At 50.1% G+C, this 24,614-nt stretch overlaps 4 protein-coding genes across 6 annotated transcripts; 3 read left to right on the top strand and 1 right to left on the bottom strand.

Moving 5' to 3' along the window:
- The first annotated feature begins 415 nt into the window (after nucleotides 1-415).
- POLR2G (RNA polymerase II subunit G) lies at nucleotides 416-4,947 on the top strand. Of its 2 annotated transcripts, none has more exons than XM_076001808.1 (8): nucleotides 416-551; nucleotides 677-786; nucleotides 1,699-1,783; nucleotides 3,767-3,817; nucleotides 3,917-3,982; nucleotides 4,211-4,282; nucleotides 4,480-4,513; nucleotides 4,731-4,947. In XM_076001808.1, exons 1-8 carry the CDS (start codon nucleotides 540-542, stop codon nucleotides 4,742-4,744), a joined length of 444 nt encoding a protein of 147 aa, XP_075857923.1. In that variant the 5' UTR covers nucleotides 416-539; the 3' UTR covers nucleotides 4,745-4,947. The 2 variants fall into 2 exon arrangements, with proteins under 2 accessions (XP_075857923.1, XP_012633657.1); XM_012778203.3 differs by having other exon boundaries at nucleotides 418-551; nucleotides 1,699-1,858.
- A 4,397-nt stretch (nucleotides 4,948-9,344) lies between these two features.
- On the top strand, nucleotides 9,345-20,981 carry TAF6L (TATA-box binding protein associated factor 6 like). Of its 2 annotated transcripts, none has more exons than XM_012778191.3 (11): nucleotides 9,345-9,436; nucleotides 11,705-11,864; nucleotides 12,265-12,351; nucleotides 13,361-13,511; nucleotides 13,664-13,714; nucleotides 14,563-14,657; nucleotides 16,900-16,974; nucleotides 17,128-17,348; nucleotides 17,713-17,845; nucleotides 19,915-20,043; nucleotides 20,160-20,981. In XM_012778191.3, the coding sequence occupies exons 2-11, from the start codon at nucleotides 11,718-11,720 to the stop codon at nucleotides 20,934-20,936; spliced, it is 1,866 nt and encodes a 621-aa protein (XP_012633645.1). In that variant the 5' UTR covers nucleotides 9,345-9,436; nucleotides 11,705-11,717; the 3' UTR covers nucleotides 20,937-20,981. The 2 variants fall into 2 exon arrangements, with proteins under 2 accessions (XP_012633645.1, XP_012633646.1); XM_012778192.3 differs by lacking the exon at nucleotides 9,345-9,436 and adding an exon at nucleotides 9,498-9,668.
- Nucleotides 20,982-20,997: 16 nt separating this feature from the next.
- On the top strand, nucleotides 20,998-23,358 carry TMEM179B (transmembrane protein 179B). The gene is made up of 5 exons (XM_012778196.3): nucleotides 20,998-21,163; nucleotides 22,121-22,308; nucleotides 22,392-22,526; nucleotides 22,693-22,771; nucleotides 23,002-23,358. Exons 1-5 carry the CDS (start codon nucleotides 21,068-21,070, stop codon nucleotides 23,161-23,163), a joined length of 660 nt encoding a protein of 219 aa, XP_012633650.1. The 5' UTR covers nucleotides 20,998-21,067; the 3' UTR covers nucleotides 23,164-23,358.
- Nucleotides 23,359-23,437: 79 nt separating this feature from the next.
- On the bottom strand, nucleotides 23,438-24,564 carry TMEM223 (transmembrane protein 223). Its single transcript, XM_012778197.3, has 2 exons — nucleotides 24,220-24,564; nucleotides 23,438-23,883 (listed from the first exon to the last, which is right to left on the bottom strand). The coding sequence occupies exons 1-2, from the start codon at nucleotides 24,533-24,535 to the stop codon at nucleotides 23,591-23,593; spliced, it is 609 nt and encodes a 202-aa protein (XP_012633651.2). The 5' UTR covers nucleotides 24,536-24,564; the 3' UTR covers nucleotides 23,438-23,590.
- Nucleotides 24,565-24,614: the final 50 nt, after the last annotated feature.

The raw sequence follows: 24,614 nt of genomic DNA, 5'->3' as shown, positions 1-24,614 counted from the left end.
CGATGTCTGGAATGTCTGAATATGCAAGAATCTTGGAGTTGGACACCCTGAATTTGAATCCAGGCTCTGAGTAACCCTGAATAACCTCAACCCTCTGACCCTGGGACCTCACCTATAAGTGGGAATAACAACAAAGCTTTGCCTCTTGGGGTTGCTGTATGGATTACATGACATAAGAGCAGATAGTTACAATGCTTACTATGTAAAGTCTTTATTTGCTGAATGAATGCACTCTGTTAAAGCGCTTTACTTATGTTATCTTTCACTAATTAATTCCGTTAAAAGTATTTACTGAACGTATATTAAAGTTAAGTTACCGGGATCGGCAGTATGACGGCCGGTGGGCGCGGTGGGAGGGCGGAGCTTTTCGGTTCTCCGCCTATGAGAGCGAGGCCCAATCAGACCCTCGGAAAAGGTGGGGTCCCGCCCTCTTCGCCGTTGCAGGCCCGGAAATTGGGTAGGGTCGGCTGCATGTATTTCCGGTAGAAACTAGGGGCCGTGGGAGGTGTGGATTCTGATTTCCAGCCTACTCCGGGAAGATGTTCTACCACGTGAGCAGGGAACCGGGTGGCGGCACGGGCCGGGTAGAAAGGAGCTAGACCAGCGCCGGGGCTAGGGGCCGCTTCTCGCCCCATAACCTAACCTGGCCTGGTCTACATGCCACTTTCCCCCGCAGATCTCCCTGGAGCACGAGATCCTGCTGCACCCGCGCTACTTTGGCCCCAACTTGCTCAACACGGTGAAGCAGAAGCTCTTCACCGAGGTGGAGGGGACCTGCACGGGGAAGTGAGTACCGCGCCAACCACACCGTCTGATCGGTGCGGATGCGCACGGGGGCTATATCTGCAACCCTTCCCCAGCTCCCACTCATCCTGCAGGGTCCTAGCGCCGACTCTTGGGTACCCTCTCACCCTCCCAGGCACCCCAAGCAGCTAACTGCTTCCTGCTTTGGGTTCCCATGGCGCCCTCGTGAATGCTGGATAATAAGACATCCTTCAGCTGAGGCCATTCATTTATTTACTCCACAAACATTTTTAAGACTCCTGCTGCATTCCAGGTCCTATGTTTGGCTCTGGGAACATGCAGTGAACAGGAGGCCAACCCTTGTGGAGCTCACAGTCTAATCATTGTTCCTCTTTATGCTCTCCTGTGATTCTGCTTGTTTTCTCTATCTCCTGTACCCAGGGACCGGCATAGCACATCATGGGCCTCTGTTTCTGAACAAATGACCAGAGAAAGCATATTGAGAGTTCTAGGAAGAGGGAAGAGGATTAATGAGTGAGGACTCACTGTCCAGGGCAGTGGGGTCCTTGGGCCACCAGCCTCAGAATACCCTGGGGCGGTTTTTGAACATGCAGGTTCCTGAGCCTTATTATTTGCTACAGAATCAAGACACTCTGGGGGCAGGCATGAAAATCTGCATTTTAATAAGATAATTCTGAAGCCTCCCAAAGATTGAAGTCTGTTGGTTCAAGGACTGCAGCCTTATAGGGGATTTATTGTAAAATTACCAGAGCAGCATTTGGCCTTATAGATATTGATCTGTGCCCTGTCTTCTGGTCATTAAGTCCTCCGGGGACAGAGGTGCTATCTACTACTTTTGCTTCCCCCTGCTTCTGAAGCTCAGTGACTTTTGTTGCAGGTGGCTTTAGAGGCTCTTTCACCCACAGTCCATTCTCTTTCTCATCCTTCTCCCAGGTATGGCTTTGTAATTGCTGTTACCACCATCGACAATATCGGTGCTGGTGTGATCCAGCCAGGCCGAGGCTTTGTCCTTTATCCAGTTAAGTACAAGGCCATTGTTTTCCGGCCCTTTAAAGGGGAGGTCGTGGATGCTGTTGTCACTCAGGTCAACAAGGTGAGACCATACATAGGGAAGGCAGTCTAGGAAGGACTGGGTTGGATCCTGGCTTGACTCTGTGCCTTTGGTTAAGTCACTTGTGCTTAACTTTCCTCACCTGTCAAATTACGTGGTAATCTTGCCCTGCCTAACTCAAGGGTCAAGGGAGTCGAAAATAATATTCATAATGAGGGAAGTATGCATTGATTGAGTAGTTACTGTGGGCCAGGTAATGAGCAAGGCCTCACAATGATTGTAAGGTGGGTGTACTTCTGTCTCTTTTTTTTTTCCCCCTTTTGAGACAGGGTCTTGCTCTGTTGTTCAGGCTGGGGTGCAGTGGCACAGTCATAGCTCACTGCAGCCCTGAACCCCTGGGGTCAAGTGATCCTCCCTCTTCACCTTCCCAAGTAGATGGGATTGCAAGCATGAGCCACCATGCCCAGCCACTTCTATCCTTTTCTACAGAAACCGAAGCTTAGAGAACTTAAGTGTACTGATCAAGGTTATGTGGTCAACAAGTGTTCAAATCTTGGACTAACAAGTTCCAGGCCTAAGCTCTTTATTGTATTCGCTTAATTGCTTTCCTTCTTTTCTTTCTTGCCTTTCTCTCCCTCTCTTTCCCTTTCTTTCTCTCTCTTGTTTTTATTGAGATGGAGTCTCACTCTGTCACCTGAGCTAGAGTGCTGTGGCATTAGCCTAGCTCACTGCAATCTCAAACTCTTGGGCTCAAACGATTCTCCTGCCTCAGCCTCCTGAGTAGCTGGGACTACAAGCGTGTGGTACCATTCTCGGCTAATTAAGTAGAGACAGGGTCTTGCTCTTGCTCAGGATGGTTTGAACTCCTGAACTCAAGTGATCCTCCCACCTCAGCCTCCCAGAGTGTTAAGATTACAGGCATGAGCCACTATGCCTGGCCTCTCTTTCTCTCTTTCCTTTCTTCCTTCTCTTTCAAGATGGGAGTCCATGCTCTATTGCTCAGGCTGGAGTACAGTGGCACGATCATAAATCATGGCATATATTTACTTAATTTAAAATGAAAGATTAGGCCGCGCGCGGTGGCTCACGCCTGTAATCCTAGCACTCTGGGAGGCCAAGGTGGGAGGATCACTTGAGTTCAGGAGTTCAAGACCATCCTGAGCAAGAGCGAGACCCTGTCTCTACTATAAATAGAAATAAATTAATTGGCCAACTAATATATATAGAAAAAATCAGCGGAGCATGGTGGCGCATGCCTGTAGTCCCAGCTACTCGGGAGGCTGAGGCAGTAGGATTGTTTGAGCCCAGGAGTTTGAGGTTGCTGTGAGCTAGACTGATGCCATGGCACTCACTCTAGCCTGGGCAACAAAACGAGACTCTGTCTCAATAAATAAATAAATAAAATGAAAGATTAAAAAAGAGAGAAGCCAGGTGCAGTGGTTGAAGTCTGTAATCTCAGCTACTTGGGAGGCTAGGGTGGTAGAACCACCTGGGCCCAGGAGTTTGAGACCAGCTGGGTGATATAGTGAGACCCCCATCTCTAAAAAAAGAGAGAGAGAGAGAGGCTGGCCGCAGTGACTCGCCTGTAATACTAGCACTTTGGTAGGCCAAGGCTTGAGGATCACTTGAAGCCAGGAATTTGAGACTAGCCTGAGCAACAGTGACACCCTGTCTTTACAAAAACACTTAGCCAGGCATGGTAGGCAGCTACTCAGGAGGCTGAGACAAGATCTCTTGACCCCAGGAGTTTGAGGTTGTAGTGAGCAATGATGGCACTGCACTCCAGGCTGGGTGACAGAGTAAGACCCTGTCTCAAAAAAAGAAAGTGAAATGAAAAAAAGCTACAATTCAGATTAGTTTCAAAACATGAATAATATTATTAGGAATCAGATAAAAGTGGGAAGCTTAGAGGGGCAATATAAAAAGCAAGATCACTCGTTTTTCTTCTAGGTTGGACTCTTCACAGAAATTGGGCCCATGTCTTGCTTCATCTCCCGACACGTAAGTCTAGGCATTCTGAGTAGGGCTAAGCGCACCCATTCACGGCCATCTATTGAAACATCCATTTAAAGTGCTGACCCAGTCTCACTTTCCTTTCAGTCCATCCCATCAGAGATGGAGTTTGATCCTAACTCCAACCCACCATGTTACAAGACAGTGGATGAGGTGAGTGGTCAGGAAGAAGTCAGTGAGAGGGAGGAAAGAGTCGGCCACTGTGAGGGAGAATATTGGCCTGGGTCGGAGCACAGCCGGTCCCCAATTTACAATGGTTTGATTTATGGTTTCTCGACTTTGATGGTGGCAAGCTGACATGCATTCAGTACATTTGGTTATCAGGAAGTAATTCCATTGTAAGTGAAGGAGCATCTCTACACTGTTCCTTCCTCTCCCCAGGACATTGTGATTCAGCAGGATGATGAGATCCGCTTGAAGATTGTGGGGACCCGTGTAGACAAGAATGACATCGTGAGTCTCTTCCTGCCTTCCCGCCTGTACCAGGCAGAGCTGAGAGCTGTTGTTTTTTTGCCACATACAGTTTCTGGGGATTTTATGCTCTTCTGCCAGGAAGAAGGGATGGGCGGGCCAAAGGCCTGGGGTTGCGGGGAGAAGGATGGTTCTGTGCTTGCCTTGGCTCCATTTCCTTTTTGCCTTCCCTCCTGCAGTTTGCTATTGGCTCCCTGATGGACGATTACTTGGGTGAGTGCCTGATTGTACCTGCCAGGGCCATTGCCTGGGAGAAGGGGTATGTGGGGGTGGGGAGCAGATACAGGATTTAATGCCTGAGTCAGAAATGTAAGAACTTTCATGCTGTCTGCTTGGAAGATCCAGGACATGTGCCCTGCCCTTGGGATGGGAAGTACATGGTTGTGGTTGCCTCCAAACTCTAACTGATGTGCTTTTTCTGTTTTCCCAGGGCTTGTGAGCTGAGCACGGGGGCCTCCTACCTTGAGTCCTAATCTAGGAAGTATAACTGTCACATTTACTGTGTTGTCCAGAGGCCCAGTCTGGCTGCTGTTAGGGAGGCAAGGAAGGTACCTTGTCCCCAGAAGACATCTGGCACTCCTTTGGCTTAGCTGCTGCTCCCAGCTTTTTGACTATGTGTTTTCACCATAAAGTGTTCTTAGTTCTCATGGAAGTGTTATCTTTTTCTGGTAGGAGCAGCTCTTTTTTTAAAAACGCTGTGGGGTCTATTGCTCACTAGCCCTGCTTCTCCTTAGCCTGATGACTAGCCTCAGCTACCCATGGGTCTTGACTAACCTGTTTGCCACTGTCTAAAGTTGACCTCATAGAAGGCAAGGCTCTTATGTTGGGTCTTCAGCTTTCAGCAAATGATACCATCATTGGTGCCATTCTGAATCCTAATCTAGTTCCAGAGTGTTTGCCTTCCCCTGCCCTTAAAAATAACCAAGAGTAGCTTATGCCTTTGGAGGACTACTTGAAGCTAGGAGTTCAAGACCAGCCTGGGCAAAATAGTGAGACTTCATCTCTTTAAAAAAAGTAACCAAGAGTATAATTGGGAAAGAGGGGAGCGGAGACAATAGATAGAGAAAAACAAGAGTCTAATAATGATACAGATTATGAGGTCCTAACGTAGCCCTTCCTTTGATGGGCATATAAACACAGGGTCCTTTATTTGCTAATTAATCAGTATATTAAACTGAACTGAAGATGTGAAAGGTGTTACTCTAACTAGATGTGCCCATAATCTAGGTAGGGTAACACAAAAATACATGAAATACCTACAAGATTAAACAAACATGCTATTGTTCCCTCACACTTATATCTTTGCAATACTATTTGTCTACCTTGGAATGCCCTTTCCCAGTTTGTCCACTTGCTATCTACTAATCTATCAAATCTCAGTTCAGTTATGGTCTCCACCCCACCAGATTTCCTTGACTGACTTGGGAAGTGGAGCTGTGTAGTAGAAAGCAAGAAAACATGGTATATGAATTGATACAGAGCTGGCTTCCATTTTAGCTGGGTGACCTGTTTCCTTATTGTAAAATGGGCAGGAAACCCTCTTTGTATCACAGATCATGTATTAAATTGGCTAGCATAAAGCCTGGCCCATGATAGGTTCCCAGTTGTTAATTATAATTATTATAAAGTACATATAATAATGCACATCAGAGCTGAGTGCAGTGGTGTGCACCCGTAGTCCCAGTTGCTTGGGAGGCTAATGTGGGAGAATCGCTTGAGTCCAGGAATTTGAGGTTGTGGTATACTGTAATATCATTGGGCCTGTATTGTGTGTATTGCCACTACACTCCGCCTGGGCTACATAGTGAGAAAAAAAAGCATCTGAACTGGGCTGGTGTTGGCCCCTGATGACATTTGGCAATGACTGGAAACATTTTTGGTTGTCACGACTGGCAGGGGCATGCTACTGCCTTTTAGTGAGTAGAGGCTAAGAATCCTGCTAAACATACTACAATGTGCAAGAACAGTCCCTCACAGCAAAGAACTACCTGACCCTGAATGTTAATCGTGCTGAGATCTAGAAACCCTGATAAGGTGAATCATCTAGGATGATGCCTGGAACACGGTAAAAGAGGCACTTAAATGTGATTCCCTTCCTCTTTCCATCACCACTCCTAGACAGACAGCAGGTTATTCCTTCAAATTCTTATTCATACTTCATATTTTGTTAGAGTGTCTCTCTCTGTCACCTAGGTTGAAGTGCAGTGGTATCATTATAGCTAACTGCAGCCTTGAACTCCTGGGCTCAAGTGATTTTCTTGCTTCAGCCTCCAATTAGCTGGGATAGACATGCACCACTTGCATGGTACCTCTTCATTGTCTTCATCTTTTATTATATAACATTTTTTTTGAAGACAGAGTCTCGCTTTGTTGCCCAGGCTAGAGTGAGTGCCCAGGCGTTAGCCTAGCCCACAGCAACCTCAAACTCCTGGGCTCAAGCTATCCTGCCTCAGCCTCCCAAGTAGCTGGGACTACAGGCATGTGCCACTATACCCGGCTAATTTTTTGTATATATAGTTTTAGTTGCTCAATTAATTTCTTTCTATTTTTAGTAGAGACAGGGTCTCACTCAGGCTGGTTTTGAACTCCTGACCTCAAGCAATCCTCCCGTCTCGGCCTTCCAGACTGCTAGGATTACAGGTGTGAGCCACCACGCCCAGCCTATAACATGCTTTTTAATTGAAATTTTATTGATAAAATTGTATATTCAATGCATCCATTTTTGGCACTGTGCTAGGTTTTCAAAGTTTGTTGAATCCAGAAAAATTTCTTTGCTGGATTTGCAGTGAATTTTCCAATGCAAACAATGTTACAGTTATCTAGATACCACTCCACATAATATGAGTTGGTTGCACAGGTTGTAGAATTTTTCCTATCCTTTAAATACCGTGTGTCTTGCTGGGAGTAAAATTCTTCCCAAGTTCTTAAGTGGAATCACCTATTTGTAACTTGTGTACATGATAACCCAGAAGTAACACCAAGCCTGGGCTGGGTGCAGTGGCTCAAAACCTGTAATCCTAGCACTCTGGGAGGCCGAGGCCAGGTGGATCACTTTGAGCTCAGGAGTTCGAGACCAGCCTCAGCAAGAGTGAGACCCCGTCTCTACTAAAAAAAATAGAAATTAATTGGCCAACTAGAAATATATATATATAAAAAATTAGCTGGGCATGGTGGTGCATGCCTGTAGTCCCAGCTACTCAGGAGGCTGAGGCAGAAGGATTGCTTGAGCCCAGGAGTTTGAAGTTGCTGTGAACTAGGCTGATGCCATGGCACTCTAGCCCAGGCAACAGTGAGACTCTGTCTCAAAACAAAACAAAACACCAAGCCTGGAAGGAAGAGACTGATGCACAGAGAAGAAGCATCAGCAGGTGGGTGCTGGCAACATGCTAAATCCTTCATATACATTCCAGAATCTTCACTACAGTTCCATGAATTAATTTCTCTATCTTTGCAGATGATCAAACAGGTCAGAGAGGTGAACTAATGTGCCTGTGTTCACTCAGCTAGTGAGCAGTGTAGCTATTTTTGTGTGTGTGTGTACAGTCCGATTCGAAAGCCATCATAGTTCAGGCCAGGCACTTAGTGTCTAGAGGGAGTGAGCAGTAGCTACCTCTCTCTCATTTGTCGCCATGGGAGTCTCATTACTGCCCTCCCTGGTCCCTGCCTCCACTCAAGTTGGGGATAAATAAGCCTCAGACGGGTTGGATACATCTTCACTACATCTGACAGTGCCTGGCAGTCCTAGGGCCTTCCTTTCTCCATACTCTTGTGTTTCCAAGTTTGCCAGTGGCTGTCCAGATAAGTAAACCTTAGCAAGGAGATCGGCCAGGATCCCAGATCTGGCTGAACTGATTTTGAACTCTGACCTCAGAAGGGCTTCCCTCCTTCCCTTAACACATAGGTGGGAAGACATTTCAGAGTCCAAGCATTGAAACCACTCTGTCATTCTGAAAGTGACGGGAAGAGAGCAGGGTCAGAGTTTCAGGTGGAGTTGCCATGGCAACCCCAGTAGCATCCATCTGGCTTTCCCAGCTCAGGTCCCAGAGGATTTTCTAGCCCTGAGAGGGAGGAAGGGAGAGAATGTATACATTCATGCTCCCCTGTAGAGAAAGCTCCCTTCTGTAATGAATAGCCCAGAACAAACTACCCCATCGTTGATGAACATAAAGGAATTCACTGTGTGCCTCATGATGTGTGAGGGAAGGAAAATTTAACTTCCATTTCTGCCAGGTGCTTTCACAGACATCTCATGTAATCTATAACTTCTCTGTGAAGTGGACGTTATTACCCTATTATCCCATTTTGTAGATGGGGGAAATTGTGGTTAGGTAATATGTCCAAAGGCAGTGTCAGAATTTGAACCCAGGTCGGTCTCACTCCAAATACCATGCTTTACTCACTAAACCCATTGCTCATCAACTGAGAACAGCCCAAGTCGCTGCTGTTGCAGTGAGTTACAGAAAGAGCCGTCTGTGTACTGTGCGCGCGAAACAGTCATGGAAGTCCGCAAGGCAGGTGAGGGCTTATATTTGGTTCACTAGACGGGCATGGGCAGGATACGAGGTAGGTGCCGAATGAGCAGAGGTGCCGAGCCTGGAGTCCCAAGCTTGCACGGAGTGTTCGGTCTGGTCAGAAGTCCCCCTGGCTTGCAGAGAACACCCACCCAGAGCCCCATTTATCCCTTCCGGAAGGGGAAGTGGCAAGTGATGTTGGACAGGTAGGTTGAGTAGGAAAACTAAGCCTGACCAAAGTCGCGAAAATGCAAATGCTAGGAAACTCCAGGAGCCGACGAGGCCAAGGGTGTGGGGATGCTTTCCTAGAGAATATACATATTAAACGTATGCCAAAGCATACACACCTACTCGCAAAATTAGCAAGAACTGTTGCTTTAAGAAGCGCGACTCTTTAGCGTCACATGACCCTGACAGGTTCTTTACCGCACGGTTCGCATTGGCCAATTACGTAGCGGGAAGCCTACTGGAGGGCGGGAACCTCGCAAGGCGCCCAGTAATTGGTTGTGCTCGTGGAGGGCGTGGCCTGGGCTCCGAGCGAGGGAATTAGCGTGAGCTGGTGGAGTGGGAGCTGCTGCCGCCGCTGGCGTCTCGCTAGCCGCCTTCTCCGCGCCAGAGCTCTCAGGTGAGGAGGCCTTGCCTGAGTTCAGGGACTCCCTCTCCCTCTGCGGGCCGCTCACTCACCAGCCTCGGCGCCCACTCCGCGGGAGCCCGCCCCTTCGCTGACCACGTGACCCAAGTTCGGTGACCCCTGACCTTCTCTACCCCACCCCCTCTGGGTCTGGGGCGAGCGAGGTTGGGTGGGAGGATGCGCATCCCCGAGACCTGCAGAGGCCAGTTCCCACGCTTCCTTACCGGTGCGACTAGTGGCTGAGGACGCGGAGGAGAGCAGGCTGAGGAGGGGGAGACCTTAGTTAGAGTGTGGACTTTGTGAGGTCTTAATATGGGCACATAATAGGGAAACTGGCTCCGCACCTTCTGCGTGCGCAAGAGTTAATGCTTCCATTTTACAGAGCCGGAAACTGCACTTTAGCAAAATCTGTTAGCGGGTCTGGGGTCACTGAGTGGTGGGCATTGCCAACGCTGAGTCTTTAGGCTGAGATTCAGGCCTTGTTCTCCACACAGTTGGCCGCTCCTGAATGTCGTGTAGTGTGATGATCAGGAACAAGGGTTTGAGTTCCTGCTCCCTACTTGACTTAGTGCTGCTTACTGGATGATCTTGGACAAGTCATGTAACATTTAATGTCTCTGAGCTTTGAATTCCTTGCCTGTAAAATAGACAATATACGTAATTATTTATTGATGAAGATACAATGAGGTAACCCATATAAAGCACTTAGCTCAGTGCTTTAAGCATAGCGCTATTCGTTTTCAGCAAGTGTTTATTAAGGGTGTATTATGTATTGACACTGTGCTGGACACTGGGTATGCAAAGGTGAGCAAACAGACATGGTCCCTTGCTGGCCGGGGGCTTACAGTCTCGTGGGGCAGTAGGTGTTAATCAAAAAGGTACACAAATATATAATTGCAAACTTTTATAACTGTTTCGAAGGCAGAGTATGGGGACATTAGGGGATCTGGGAAGACTTCCCTGAGCAAGTCACATTTGCACTGAGAGCTGAAGGAGCGAGTAGGAGTTCGCTGGATAAAGGGATTGGGGGTGCAGGACTAGGAGGAGAGAGCACCAAGCAGAGGAAACAGAATGTACAAAGGTCCTAAAATAAGTGTTTTTGAGGAAATGAAGGGAGGCCACAGGTGGGAATGCAGAACACAAGAGAGAGCATGGTAAGAGGTGTAAGAGGTGTCGCAGAAGTAGGCAGCATATGCAGAGCCCCTGGAGCTATTTATTCCAGAAGCAGTGGGGAGCCATTGGTAGGAATGCTGTGGAAAGACCTGGTAGGATGTCCATTGGATCTAGGGACGTGGGTCATTGTGGAGCTGGGCCTTGCTGCCGGTGGTGCTGGTGCCTCACTTTGGCATGTGTGAGCCTACTTGCCAGTGGTGGTGTGCATTGTTGGAGTCAGTCGCCAGCTGCTGCTTTTGTTGGGTTCTTATTCTGCCATATTCTGTGAACAGAACAGGTTCACACATTTAGGCCTTGCAGCCAAACTGGGGAAGACCATACACATGGGCATGTGACAGTCCCAGATGGCATTTGGAACAGAAGACATCAGAGACGGGGAGGGAGCAAGCCTGAGCAAGGCCTGATGATGGGTCATAGACGAGGCTGGAAGACACTGGCTGGTTCTGTGGGGAAGAGGGCTCAGGTTCAATAGCTGAGGGGATTTGGGGCCAAATGCAGAATGTGAATTTGAACTGGGAATTTGAACTTTCTTTTTGTAAGCAGTATTGAAGATTTTTGAGCAAGGGAATGTCAGAATAAAAGTAGTGTTTTCATGAAAGTGTAGTGAATAGTGGCTATAGTAAGAATTGGAAGAAGACATAACATTTTTGTTTATAATTGACGGTGGTGACCCTTTCCGTTGGTGTACTATTCTAGTCCCTTACTTTCTCATACTTCATCTCATTTTATCCTCGCAGCAATCCTACAAGTTAGAAGGGGCAGGGATTATTAAGCTGGTTTTACAACTTAGAGCTCAGACTGATGAACGTCCTGGCCAAATTTACATAGTAAGGGACAGGGCAAGGCTGGGGCCTACCTCTGTGAACCCTAAGGTCAGGTGCTTTCTCTGGCTTCACTGTTGTCTGCCCACTGGCCAGTGTGTTTCCTTCTCTGCCCATCTGCCTCAGTTTCCTCACCTGGTGCTTAGAGCTCCTTGTTCAGGAACTCTGCAGCAAGAGCAGCAAGACTGGTTTGGAGGATCATGTGTTTTGAGTCACTCTCCTGGGAGAGATGGAGTTAGCATTTCTAACATTCCCTTCCAACTCCCAGCTCCACTGGGGCCATGTCGGAGCGAGAAGAGCGGCGCTTTGTGGAGATCCCTCGGGAGTCGGTCCGGCTCATGGCAGAGAGCACAGGCCTAGAACTGAGTGATGAGGTGGCAGCCCTGCTTGCAGAGGACGTGTGCTACCGTCTCAGGGAGGCCACACAGGTATGTTCCCTCAATCCCCAGTACCCCCAATTCTCCTTGTCCCTGCCTTTTTACCCATCTCCTCCCACACTGCTTGATTCAACAAGCATACACTGGGCACCTACTCTGTGCTTTGAGGGCATACGGTGTAGGCACTCCACGCCTTTACAGAGTTCCCCTTGTAGCCATCTGGGCTTCCAGCAAGCAAAGCGCTCGCTGGGCATCATCTCATGTACTCCTCACAGTAGCCCTGTTGGCAGGAAGAGCAGATAGATAGTCACGTTCTGCACATGAGAAACTGAGGCACAGAGCGGGGATGTGGTGTCCTCTTTGCCTTCTCCGAAGTCTGGCCCACCCCACGTAGGGGTTTCCACACCCCTACTCCCCATCCCTGACTCTGGCTTCTGTTCCTCCTTCCCAGAATAGCTCTCAGTTCATGAAGCACACCAAACGGCGGAAGCTGACAGTTGAAGACTTCAATAGGGCCCTCAGATGGAGCAGTGTGGAGGTGAGTGGGGCGCAGGCCACAGAGGGCTCAGGTGGCACGAGCCTACTCTACTCTGGATCCAGTTCAGGGCCAGTGATGTGGTGAGACATGAAGACCAGACTCATAGGCCAGGCGTGGTGCCTTACGCCTGTAATCCTAGCACTCTGGGAGGCCGAGGCGGGCAGATTGTCTGAGCTCAGGAGTTCGAGACCAGCCTGAGCAAGAGCGAGACCCCGTCTCTACTAAAAATAGAAAGAAATTAGCTGTACAACTAAAAATATATAGAAAAAATTAGCTGGGCATGGTGGCACATGCCTGTAGTCCCAGCTACTTGGAAGGCTGAGGTAGGTGGATCACTTGGGCACAGGAGTTTGAGGTTGCTGTGAACTAGGCTAATGCCACAGCACTCACTCTAGCCTGGCCACAGCAAGAGCAGGCCAGGTGCCAGGTGCTGGGCCCAGTGCACAGGGCTGTGAGTTCAGCAAAGAGGGAGAGGAGGCCCTGGAGGTTAGGGAAGTCTTTTTGGAAGAGGTGGGACTTGAGCTGGGCCTTAAAGGGTGGTGAAGAACTTGAGCTTGGCTTAAATTAGGACAAGAGGTAAAGAGGGCATTCTGAGTAAGAGAGGAGTTCAAGCAAAAATGTGGGTGTTAGGATGTCCTAGTATAGTTATTCTGAGGCAAGGAGTAAAGGGATGAAGGTCATGTTTAGAAGAGAGTAGTAAGTTTTCAAAATTGGGTGAGTGAGAATGAGGAGGACCAGCAGCTTGGAGCTGGGGCTCAGGACCCCTGCAGTTACATGAGGACTCAATGAGCCTTGGATGTTCTAGCCCTTGACTCAATGAGCCTTGGATGTTCTAGCCAAGTTCCAAATGGTGGCTCTGAGCCCCAGGCTTCCCCCATTTCTGTTGGGTCCTCTGTGCTTCTCTTAAACATAGTAAACATAGGTCCTGGTCAGTAGAGCCCCATCCTGGATTCTGGCTACCTGTTCCCTCCCTAGATTCAGGCTGCTCTCCAATCCTCTTTCTTCTTAGGCTGTGTGTGGTTATGGATCCCAGGAGGCACTGCCCCTGCGCCCTGCCAGGGAGGGTGAGCTCTACTTTCCTGAGGACCGAGAGGTGAACCTGGTGGAGCTGGCCCTGGCCACCAACATCCCCAAAGGCTGTGCTGAAACGGCTGTCAGAGGTGGCTGCCAGGGTCCTGCATGGGGTGGGGATTAGAGCTGGGCCATCAGAGGAGTGGTGATGGGATGGCTGGAGGGAAGGGCAGAACTTGGAGTAGGTGGTGCTACAAGGGCCAGAACCCCAGGCCGACACATCTCTCTGCTCTGGTTCTAGTTCATGTCTCCTACTTGGATGGCAAAGGGAACCTGGCACCTCAAGGATCAGGTAAGGGTGCTAGATGGGGTGGCTTACGCCTATAATCCTAGCACTCCGGGAAGCCAAGGCAGGAGGATTGCTTGAGGTCAGGAGTTCAGACCAGCCTGAGCCACATAGTGAGACCCCGTCTCCACAAAAAATAGAAAAATTAGCCAGGAATGGTAGTGTGTACCTGTAGTCCCAACTACTCAGGAGGCTTAGGTAGGAGGATTGCTTGAGCCCAGGAGTTTGAGGTTACAGTGAGGGCTGTGATGATGCCATGGTACTCTAACTCAGAGCAAGACTCTGTCTTAAAAAAAAAAAATTAGGATCAGGTAAGGGGTAGTGTAGGCAATGGTCCCTCTGGATGGACTTTGATCCCTTAGGTGCTGAGGGTAATGCCTCTGTGCCTCTAGGCCTGCATCTGACGAGCATTTACTAGTGCCTGCCTTGTACCATGTCCTGAGTGGGCACTGGTCCCTGCCTAGAGGGCTTGGAGTTGGAGATGGGAGCCCAGACCTGTAACCAGTCATGACACGGTGTGTTAGATGCTAGAATGGAAGTCTTGGTGTCATGCCGGGGTCCCTGAGGGGAGGAGGAGGTATCTCACCTCCAGAGTATACTGAGCAGAGCTTCACAGAGCCTGAGGCTTGTGGGAATCCACGTGGCAGAGGATGGGTAGGAGCCAGTGGATAGAGCACAGAGATGTGCAGAGGCTGCATGGTTAGGGCTGAGCAGTGGGGGTCCCTGCCCTGGCTGTCCCATCGGAATAGCTCCTTGTGGATGTGGGTGGGGGGTGGCGATTGTGGGTAGCAGGCTGGGGAGGCTGGAAGAGAGCCAGCTGTCACCCCTCCCACTTCCTGCCCATCCTCTCACAGTGCCCAGTGCCGTGTCCTCCCTGACAGATGACCTTCTCAAGTACTATCAGCAGGTGACTCGGGCTGTGCTAGGGGATGATCCCCAGCTAATGAAGGTGAGCGGAGTGGGCTCAAGTTGGGGGCACAAAGTTGAACTTTTAAACTCCCATGATCTTGAACATGCCTATTTTCTGTACTCTCCAGACTGATGGACTGAGGTGAGTGGAAGCTGCTCTCAGCTGGGTGTGGTGTTCTAAGGTTAGCCCTCCTGTGGGGGGCTCAGGTGATCAGTCTCCCTACACCTTAATTCTAGAGCCCACTCTCTGGGGTTTCTACTGACTGGGGCCAAATGGAGCATCCACATTGCAGCCTTCATTTGTCTGGACTCGGGAAGGAGAGAGGGAAAATAGAGGGGCCAGGGCCAGGTGCCCAGCCAGGCTGCTTTGAGACTCCTGCTCTTCAGCTTTTTGTCCCTAGGCTTCACACCAGCCCCTGCTGCTTTAGCCTCTGGGATCCAGAGGGCCTGGCCTGCTGGATGCCACCCACAGTCAGTCCTCTCCTGTACAGAGTCAGATGAGGGCTGGTTTGGTGGTTTGCTCAATCATGTGGCTGTTCCCACGTGAGAGTTTACATGCTGCATGTCTTCACGTGTCTGGCTGCTGCTATTTCCCTTGCAAAATTAGGCACCTTGCTACCATAAGTTCCTGCCTTCAAAACTTGGCTCCTGGCCGGGCGCTGTGGCTCACGCCTGTAATCCTAGCTCTTGGGAGGCCGAGGCGGGCGGATTGCTCAAGGTCAGGAGTTCAAAACCAGCCTGAGCAAGAGCGAGACCCCGTCTCTACTATAAATAGAAAGAAATTAATTGGCCAACTGATATATATATAAAAAATTAGCCGGGCATGGTGGCGCATGCCTGTAGTCCCAGCTACCCGGGAGGCTGAGGCAGAAGGATCACTCGAGCCCAGGAGTTTGAGGTTGCTGTGAGCTAGGACGCCACGGCACTCACTCTAGCCTGGGCAACAAAGCGAGACTCTGTCTCAAAAAAAAAAAAAAAAAAAAAAAAAACTTGGCTCCTGTTCCCCAGGCACAGTGCAGGTGGCTGGCTGTGGGCCTGGAAGCTGAGCTGCTTCCTCACTAGTCTGTTGTCTGATTTCATGCCTGCTAGGCTAAAGATCTTTTTTTTTTTTTTTTTTTTTTTTGAGACAGAGTCTCGCTTTCTTACCTAGGCTAGAGTGAGTGCCGTGGCGTCAGCCTAGCTCACAGCAACCTCAAACTCCTGGGCTCAAGCGATCCTCCTGCCTCAGCATCCCGAGTAGCTGGGACTACAGGCATGCGCCACCATGCTCGGCTGATTTATATATATATATATTAGTTGGCCAATTAATTTCTTTCTATTTTTATGGTAGAGACGGGGTCTCGCTCAGGCTGGTTTTGAACTCCTGACCTTGAGCAATCCACCCGCCTCAGCCTCCCACAGTGCTAGTATTACAGGCGTGAGCCACTGCGCCCATAGGCTAAAGATCTTTATCCAAAGGACTTTGGAGGGCATGGGTGGTGGAGGTTCAGGGCTTTTATTCTTTTTTTCTCCTTGTAAAAGTAATACCAGTATATGTTTATTGTAGAAGTATATATAGTATATATAAAAAGTACATATAAAGACATACAAAGTAGAAATAATCCTATTCCTCCACACCCCTTTTTTTCTGTGTATACACTATTATTAGTATAAATCTAAGTGGTATTATATTAAACATCTTGTTTTACAGCTTTTCTGAATTAAAAATATGTTGGATATTTAGATTTATTCACTTTTTTGTTATTACAGATAATGCTATGTGTGGGTATATGTACGAGTGGGTTTCTGTGGGTTAAATTTATAGAATTACTGGGCCCGGTGCAGTGGTTCACACCTGTAATCCTAGCACTCTGGGAGGCTGAGGTGGGAGGATCGCTGGAGCTCAGGAGTTCGAGACCAGCCTGAGCAAGAGTGAGACCCTGTCTCTACTATAAATAGAAAGAAATTAATTGGCCAACTAATATATATATAGAAAAAATTAGCCCGGCATGGTGGCGCATTCCTGTAGTCCCAGCTACTTGGGAGGCTGAAGCAGGAGGATTGCTTGAGCCCAGGAGTTTGAGGTTCCTGTAAGCTAGGCTGACGCCATGGCACTCTAGCCTGGGCAACAAAGTGAGACTCTGTCTCAAAAAAAAAAAAAAAAAAAAGTAGAAATGCTAGATCAAAGAATATGAACATTTAAAATTACAATACGTGAATACGGTGCTAAACTGCCCTCCAGAACAATGGCAGTTTATACTCAGGGCAGGTGGATCCAGTGCAGTCTGGGCCCTTCCTTGTAGGTCGCTCTCCAGGACTTGCAGACGAACTCCAAGATTGCAGCACTCCTGCCTTACTTTGTTTATGTGGTCAGTGGGGTAAGTGACCAGGCTGGGGCAGGGAGAATGTTTTGTGGGGAGGAGTTGATACAGGAGTGTGTAGGGCTCATGGTAGGCGATGTCAGAATGGTGGGCTCCAGCCTGCCCCCTTACTAGCTTACATCCCCCTAAGCTACCTTCTTCTACCAATAGGTAAAATCTGTAAGCCATGACCTGGAGCAGCTGCACCGGCTTCTGCAGGTGGCACGGAGCCTGGTTCGGAATCCACACCTCTGCCTGGGACCCTATGTCCGCTCCCTGGTGGGCAGTGTCCTCTACTGTGTCCTGGAGCCACTGGCGGCCTCCATCAACCCCCTGAATGACCACTGGACTCTGCGGGATGGGGCTGCCCTCCTGCTCAGCCACATTTTCTGGTAGCCACTGGGCCTAGAGTGGAGCAGAGGGTGGGACTGCTGCAGAACAGAGTGGGTTGGGGTAGAGGGATGGGGTGAAGCCTCTGGCTTCTGTGTTGAGAGGATGGGGAATCTCTTCCCCTAGAGGTTCCTAGCTGGTGTCCTTGTGGGCACACTGGGATTCTAGAAATGGATTACAAGGTATCCAAGGTATTGGTTCTTCAGCCCTCACTTCCTGGGCCAGTCACCTTTGGCAGCCTCATTCATAAATCCCACCACACCCTAGTGTGCCATACAAATGCTGTTCTCTTTGTGTGCTGTGTCTTGTGCCCAGTGGGCAGTGCCAAGTCTCATTCCCCTCCCTGACTGAATATTCCTCCCACAGGACTCATGGGGACCTTGTAAGTGGCCTCTATCAGCAGATCCTGCTCTCCCTGCAGAAGGTCTTGACAGACCCTGTGCGGCCTCTCTGCTCTCACTATGGAGCTGTGGTGGGGCTACATGCTCTTGGCTGGAAGGTGAGGACCCTGGCCTTTCTCACAGAGAGCCATGAGAGCTCTTAGTTGTGTTAGAAAAATAGTATGTGTGTGTTTTTTATGATAAAAGTGATAAATGCTTTCTGCCACTATGTACTAAATTCTTGCTTTAGGCCAGGCTTAGTGATAGCTTTAATTTTTTTTTTTTTTTTTTTTTGAGACAGAGTCTTGCCCTGTTGCCTGGGCTAGAGTGCCGTGGCATCAGCCTAGCTCACAGCAACCTCAAACTCCTGGGCTCAAGCAATGTTCCCACCTCAGCTTCCCAAGTCTCTGGGAATACAGGTGAGTGCCACAATGCCCAGCTATTTTTAAAAATTTTGTGGAGATATGTTCTTGCTATGTTGCACAGGTTGGCCTCCAACTTTGGGCCTCCCATGATCATACGCCTCAGCCTCCCAAAGTGTTGGGATTGTTGGCTTGAGGCCAGGATTTTGAGACTAGCCTTGACAGCACAGCAATACTCCCATCTCTACAAAAAAATTAAAAATTAGCTGGGTGTGGTGGTGCTCAGCTGTAGTGCCAGCTACTTAGGAGGCTGAGGTTAGAGTATTGCTTAAGCCCAGGAGTTCAAGGCTGCAGTCAGCTATGATTGCGCCAGTGCACTTCAGCCTGCATGACAGAGTGACTCTGTCTCTAAAATTAAAAAAAAATTACTTTGTATTGTTAGTTTTATCATTAATTTATATTGAACTTTTATCAATTGCTTTTTCCCCGCATCCTTTGAAATGATTATAAGGTTTTTCTGCTTTTGTCTGCCAATGTGATTAATTATAGATTTTCTAGTATTAATAGTAAACCATCTTTACAATTCTAGGATAAACTCAATTTGGTCATAGTATAGTCTTTTTTTCCCTATGGCTCTCTCCTACCCCTTGATCATGGTATAGTCTTAAACCGAAACTCTTTATTAGAATATAATGTTTTTTTTTTTTGAGACAGAGTCTCACTTTGTTGCCCAGGCTAGAGTGAGTGCCATGGTGTCCTAGCTCACAGCAACCTCAATCTCCTGGGCTCAAGCGATCCTGCTGCTTCAGCCTCCTGAGTAGCTGGGACTACAGGCATGCGCCACCATGCCCGGCTAATTTTTTGTATATATATTTTTAGTTGGTCAATTAATTTCTTTTTTTTTTTTAGACAGAGTCTCACTTTGTTGCTCAGGCTACAGTGAATGCCGTGGCATCAGCCTAGCTTACAGCAACCTCAAATTCCTGGGCTCAAGTGATCCTTCTGCCTCAGCCTCCTGAGTAGCTGGGACTAAGTTTTTTTTTTTCTATATATATTAGTTGGCCAATTAATTTCTTTCTATTTATAGTAGAGACGTGGTCTCGTCTTGCTCAGGCTGGTCTCAAACTCCTGACCTCAAGCAATCCGCCTGCGTTGGCCTCCCAGAGAGCTAGGATTACAGGTGTGAGCCACTGCACCTGGCCAGAATTATTTAAGTTTTTATATTATTTTTGAGTCAGCAATAAGTTACATTTTTCTAGGAATTTCACAATTTTGTCAACATTTTCAAATGTTTATGCTGGGGATGAATGACCAAAGAACTCTGCCTTATCCATCAAAGCTCATCACAAATGTCATCATTTCCTCTGTGAATTCTTAATTGGTTTCCCCAAAATTAATCACAGGATTTAAAATTGTATAATTGGAGTCCAGGTCTCTGATTGGTGGTTTTTGTGCAGATGGTCTGAACTGAGTCCCAAGGTACATCTAAGTGGGGCCAGTATTTGTACTAGATAGTGGCGTGCAAACTGTAAATTTCTTTGTTGTTAGCAACAGACATTATTTAGCCCCTCTTAGCCTTTGGCACATATGACAGTGATAGTGGGGTCACTTTTGATTGTGTTTTTGTCCCCCGTCTGTATCCCTAGTGCTTACCAAAGGCTTGGGCATTCAGGAGGTTCCCAATAAATGTTGAACATGCCATCCAGGGAATTTAGGAGGATTGAGCCTTGTTTAGGATCAGAGATAAAAGTCGGTCTTTAAGGGGAAAGGGTTCTTGAGAGGCAGTAAGCAACAAAGAGGTGCTAACTGTATTCATTCTCTTTTAGGCAGTAGAACGAGTTCTGTACCCACACCTGTCCACTTACTGGACAAACCTGCAGGCTGTGCTGGATGATTATTCAGTATCTAATGCCCAGGTCAAAGCAGATGGGCACAAAGTCTATGGAGCCATTCTGGTGAGTGCCAGCCCCTTCCCTATTTGAGGTCAGCAACTCAGCGGGCTTACTTTGGAATAGTTGGTGGGCCCAGATTCCTCCCAGTTCTTGTCTATCGCAGTCCCCTGCTCTTACAGGTGGCCGTAGAGCGACTGCTGAAGATGAAGGCCCAGGCAGCAGAGCCCAACAGGAGTGGCCAAAGCGGCAGGGGGTGCCGGCGTCCGGACGACCTGCCTTGGGACAGCCTTCTCCTGCAAGAGTCCCCCTCCGGTGGCGGTGCAGAGCCAGGCTTTGGGTCTGGACTCCCGCTGCCACCAGGGGGCGCGGGGCCAGAGGATCCTTCTCCTTCGGTGACCCTGGCGGACATCTACCGGGAGCTCTACGCCTTCTTCGGTGACAGTCTGGCAACTCGCTTCGGCACAGGCCAGCCCGCCCCCACGCCCCCGCGGCCGCCCGGGGACAAGAAGGAGCCAGCCGCCGCCCCCGACTCGGTGCGGAAGATGCCCCAGCTGACCGTCAGCGCCATGGTCAGCCCGCAGGGCGACGAGAGCCCTCGAGGAGGCGGCGGCGGCCCCCCGTCGGCTTCCGCGCCCACCGCCTCTGAGAGCAGGCCGCTGCCGCGTGTGCACCGAGCGCGGGGGGCGCCCCGGCAGCAAGGTCCCGGCGCCGGCACCCGCGACGTCTTCCAGAAGAGCCGCTTCGCCCCGCGCGGCGCCCCCCACTTCCGGTTTATCATCGCCGGGCGGCAGGCCGGGAGGCGCTGCCGCGGGCGCCTTTTCCAGACTGCCTTCCCCGCGCCCTACGGGCCCAGCCCGGCCTCCCGCTACGTGCAGAAGCTGCCCATGATCGGCCGCACCGGCCGCCCCGCCCGCCGCTGGGCGCTCTCAGACTACTCGCTGTACCTGCCGCTCTGAGCGGCGCGCACCCCGCCTCTGTAAATAAAGCCCGCCCGGAAGTGACGCGCCCGCGCTCGTGAGTCGCGCCGGATGAGGCGGGGCTTGGGCGGTTGGCTCCTGCGGCGGCGCTTCCTGGTGGCTGGGGCGCCATGGCGCTGCCCTGGCTGCTGCGCGTCGAGCTCGTGCTCTTCGCTGCCGCCTTCCTATGCGGGGCCGTGGCGGCCGCGGCGCTGACCCGGACCCAGGTGCGGCTGCGGGGCGGGGCCGGCCTGGGGCCGGGCCGGGTCGGGTAGGCTGGGGGGCTGGCTGATCCTGACTTGAAGAAGCCACTACTGCTTTTTGGCCCCGCTTGCTGCTGCTAGGAGTTGTGAGGCCTGGCGGGCGCCAGCCTACAGCTGAAATGCAGTGACGTTAATCGCACTCTGGTCCGCCCGACTAGGTCATACTAAGAAGTCGTTCGCTCTCCAGAGGGACAAGTTATCAAGAATATGTCACAGCACCAGACATTCGGGCCTGGTGGCTCCTGCTGCATAGCCTTACCCTGGTTTTGAAACAGAAGTTGGCCCAGGCCCTGCCTCCATCTGTTAAATCAGAAGCCATTGTGCTTAGCTTTGCCGAGGAATAATACATAGTGAAGAGGAGATGATTGATTAAGCCACCACATGATTGCAACACAACGTGTTAAATGACAAAACAGCGATGTAGAAAACGCTTCCGTTAGGCAGAAGCCAGTAATTTACATTGAATGTTTACTCCAGCCAGCCAGTCTTGTTAATAAACACGCGTTGATTTAAGCCCCATAAAGTAAGCACTAGTATACCTATTTTGAAGATTTAACATCAGAGATAGTTGTTGAAGGTTACACAGATATGAATTTACTGTAGGATTCCTGCAGAGGGGAGACCGGATCTTGTGACATTTCTGTTAAAGCCTATTTCCTGATCCTTCTGGCCACTGCAGCTGTGTTTCCCCAATGGGCTCTCTCCTCCAATCTTCCTGTCCCCTAAGTAGGAATTTTTTTATTATTTTTTTTTATTTTTCTTCTTTCTTGGCATATAATACAGGACTTATCTAAGTAGGAATTGACAATGCACAAGTAACTTATCGAGTGGTCCTGGCCTAGGTTATCCCCAACACTTGCCATGAGCTTGCATCCAGAGGCACTAACCTGAAATCTAGGACTCAGCAGCTTTTCTTCACAGGGTTCCTTCAGGGGCAGCTGTCCACTGTATGGTGTGGCTGCTCTGAATGGCTCCTCCCTGGCCTTATCCCACCCATCGGCCCCATCCCTCTGCTACTTTGTAGCTGGGGCTTCTGGTCTCCTGGCCCTCTACTGCCTCCTGCTTCTGCTCTTCTGGGTCTACAGCAGCTGCATCGAGGACTCCCACAGGTGACCGCTCCACCCTGAGGGTCAAGGGCTAAGGTGGGATGTGTCCCATCTCTGCCACAAAGCTTGCTCTTTCCTCCTCACAGAGGTCCTATAGGGCTCCGCATTGCACTGGTCTTCTCAGCTATAGCCATCTTCCTGATCTTAGTGTCTGCCTGTATCCTTCGATTTGGCACCAGTTCCTTCTGCAACTCCATTGTCTCCCTGAACAATACAATTAGGTAATGACAGAGGGAGGGAAGCCTGGCTGGGTTGTCTACCGTCCTTCTGCCAAGTGGGCCCTGCAACTTCTCTTTTTATCCCCACCAGTTGCTCTAATCTTAAAGGGTACCTGGGCACAGGTGTGTATACCCCCCTTTACTCACAACTGTCTTTTTGACCTCACAGCTGCTCTGAAGCCCAGAAAATTCCATGGACACCCCCTGGAACAGCTCTGCAGTTTTACTCCAACCTACACAATGCTGAAGTGAGGCCCTGGAATATGAAAGACTGGGTGAAGACACAGAGATACATAGATATTCATTTTAAGTATTTGTACTGTAAAGGTCCTCACCTGGGCTTGGCCTACCAGTAAGAGACTTGAGAGAAGCTTAGGGGCTTGTCAGTTTGACACCAAACAGATAAGAAAGGTGTGGGTGGGAAGGACTGGATCTGTGATGACCCCATTCCTCACACTCCTGTTCCTGTCTCCCACAGACCTCTTCTTGGGTGAATTTGGTACTGTGGTGTGTGGTCTTGGTGCTCCAGATCATGCAGTGGAAGTCTGAAGCTACCCCATACCGGCCTCTGGAGTGGGGGGACCCTGAGTGGAGCTCTGAGACAGATGCTCTCGTTGGGCCACGCCTTTCCCATTCCTGAAGAGTAACCAGAGTGCTTCTTGCAGCCAAAGACTCCGAGCCCAAGTGCCTGCAATCCTCTTGCCCCCACATTGCCCTGTTTATGCTGGGAGCCTCCATTTTCCCTCCACGAGGGAAACATGATGACAGGCCCCCCCACACCTCTCTTCCCATAGCTGTTTTTGTACCAAAATATTATATTACTTTCTTCCTCTTGGTACTGAGTTCTTGATATTAAAGCAAGTAGATGGAAGGAAGGAGGAAAGGCTAAAGAGACATGGATGGAAATTTAGATGTACTGTCAGGCAGCAGCCTTTGCATGGAATGACTGCTCCTTTATTTGTTATTAATGAGTCTTGGGCCTCCTTGCATGAGCCAGGTTGTCACGTCATCCTAAGGTTTAGTTTCTGTCCCCCTCTGGGAGAGGCAAGTGACCTGAGGTGGTTTCTTCACAAGCTCCGGTAGGCACCCACAGTATTGTCAAAGAGTTTGGTGTTGGGGAAGTATCCAGCTTTGTCCAGGAGGAAATAGAAGCGCCGGCCTTTGATCTTCAGAGGCAACATGGCAGGGACTTCACCCCGGTGGGCCATGCATGATACCTGGTTCAAGGGAACAGTGAAATGGGCCCCCAAGCCAAAAGGGGCATGAGTGGTGAGGGTCACCTGCTGTCCTCCAGCTCGAAGCATCACTGAGCGCACAGAACGAAGGGAGAAGAGAAGACTGGCACCAACTACCAGGGCTCCTGCAGGAAGAGCAAAGTTTGGGGTGTGGGGTTCTCACTGGAGGGCTAAGCACCTTCCAGTGCCCCTGAATAAAAGAAATTGTGTTGACAGTTAACATATACTGAGCTCTTCTCACACCCCAGAATCTTTAGTTACTCCTCTCCACAACCTTAACAGACATCCAGGCTGCAGAGTGTGGGGCAGACCTTAGCCAAGAACTGGGTAGGGCAGGATATTCGAGGCCTTCAGAACTCCAAAGTATGGGGGTAGCCCTCCCGCCACTACTGCTCGTTTGAGACAGGAAGCCCCTTATTCCTCGAGTAGGCAGAGTCGCACCCAGCCATCCCACGCCTTACCGATGGCGCCGCAGCCGACTGCCAGCCCGTAGCGCCAGAGCCCGGAGCGCAGGTCGAAGGGGCCACCATCCGGGGCCTCCGCGTCCAGAGGCTGCACAGGGACCGGGGGCCGGGACAACGTTGCCACAGCCAGGGAGGCCCAGAAGACGCCCTGGCTGGCGCAGAAAAGCCCGAGGACTGCGAAGCGGCGGCCCCGTTCATGCTTGAACAGCAGCACGTCCTGTGGCGGGGTCGCGTCGTACAAGAACCGGCGCGTGAGCAGGGGCCGCAGCGCGACCGTCAGCCCCGCGGGCCAGCGGAGCCACACCGCCGCCATGCCCCGCGCCAGCCCACTTCCGGGGCGGGACTTCCTGCGCCGCTTGCCCGCCCCTCAGGCTCACCCGCTGGGCGGAGCC

Source organism: Microcebus murinus, chromosome 4 (genome assembly GCF_040939455.1).
Source record: "Microcebus murinus isolate Inina chromosome 4, M.murinus_Inina_mat1.0, whole genome shotgun sequence".
NCBI lineage: Eukaryota > Metazoa > Chordata > Mammalia > Primates > Cheirogaleidae > Microcebus > Microcebus murinus.
The sequence above is the reverse complement of the archived record's forward strand: the minus strand, read 5'-3'. Positions and strand labels throughout refer to the sequence as shown.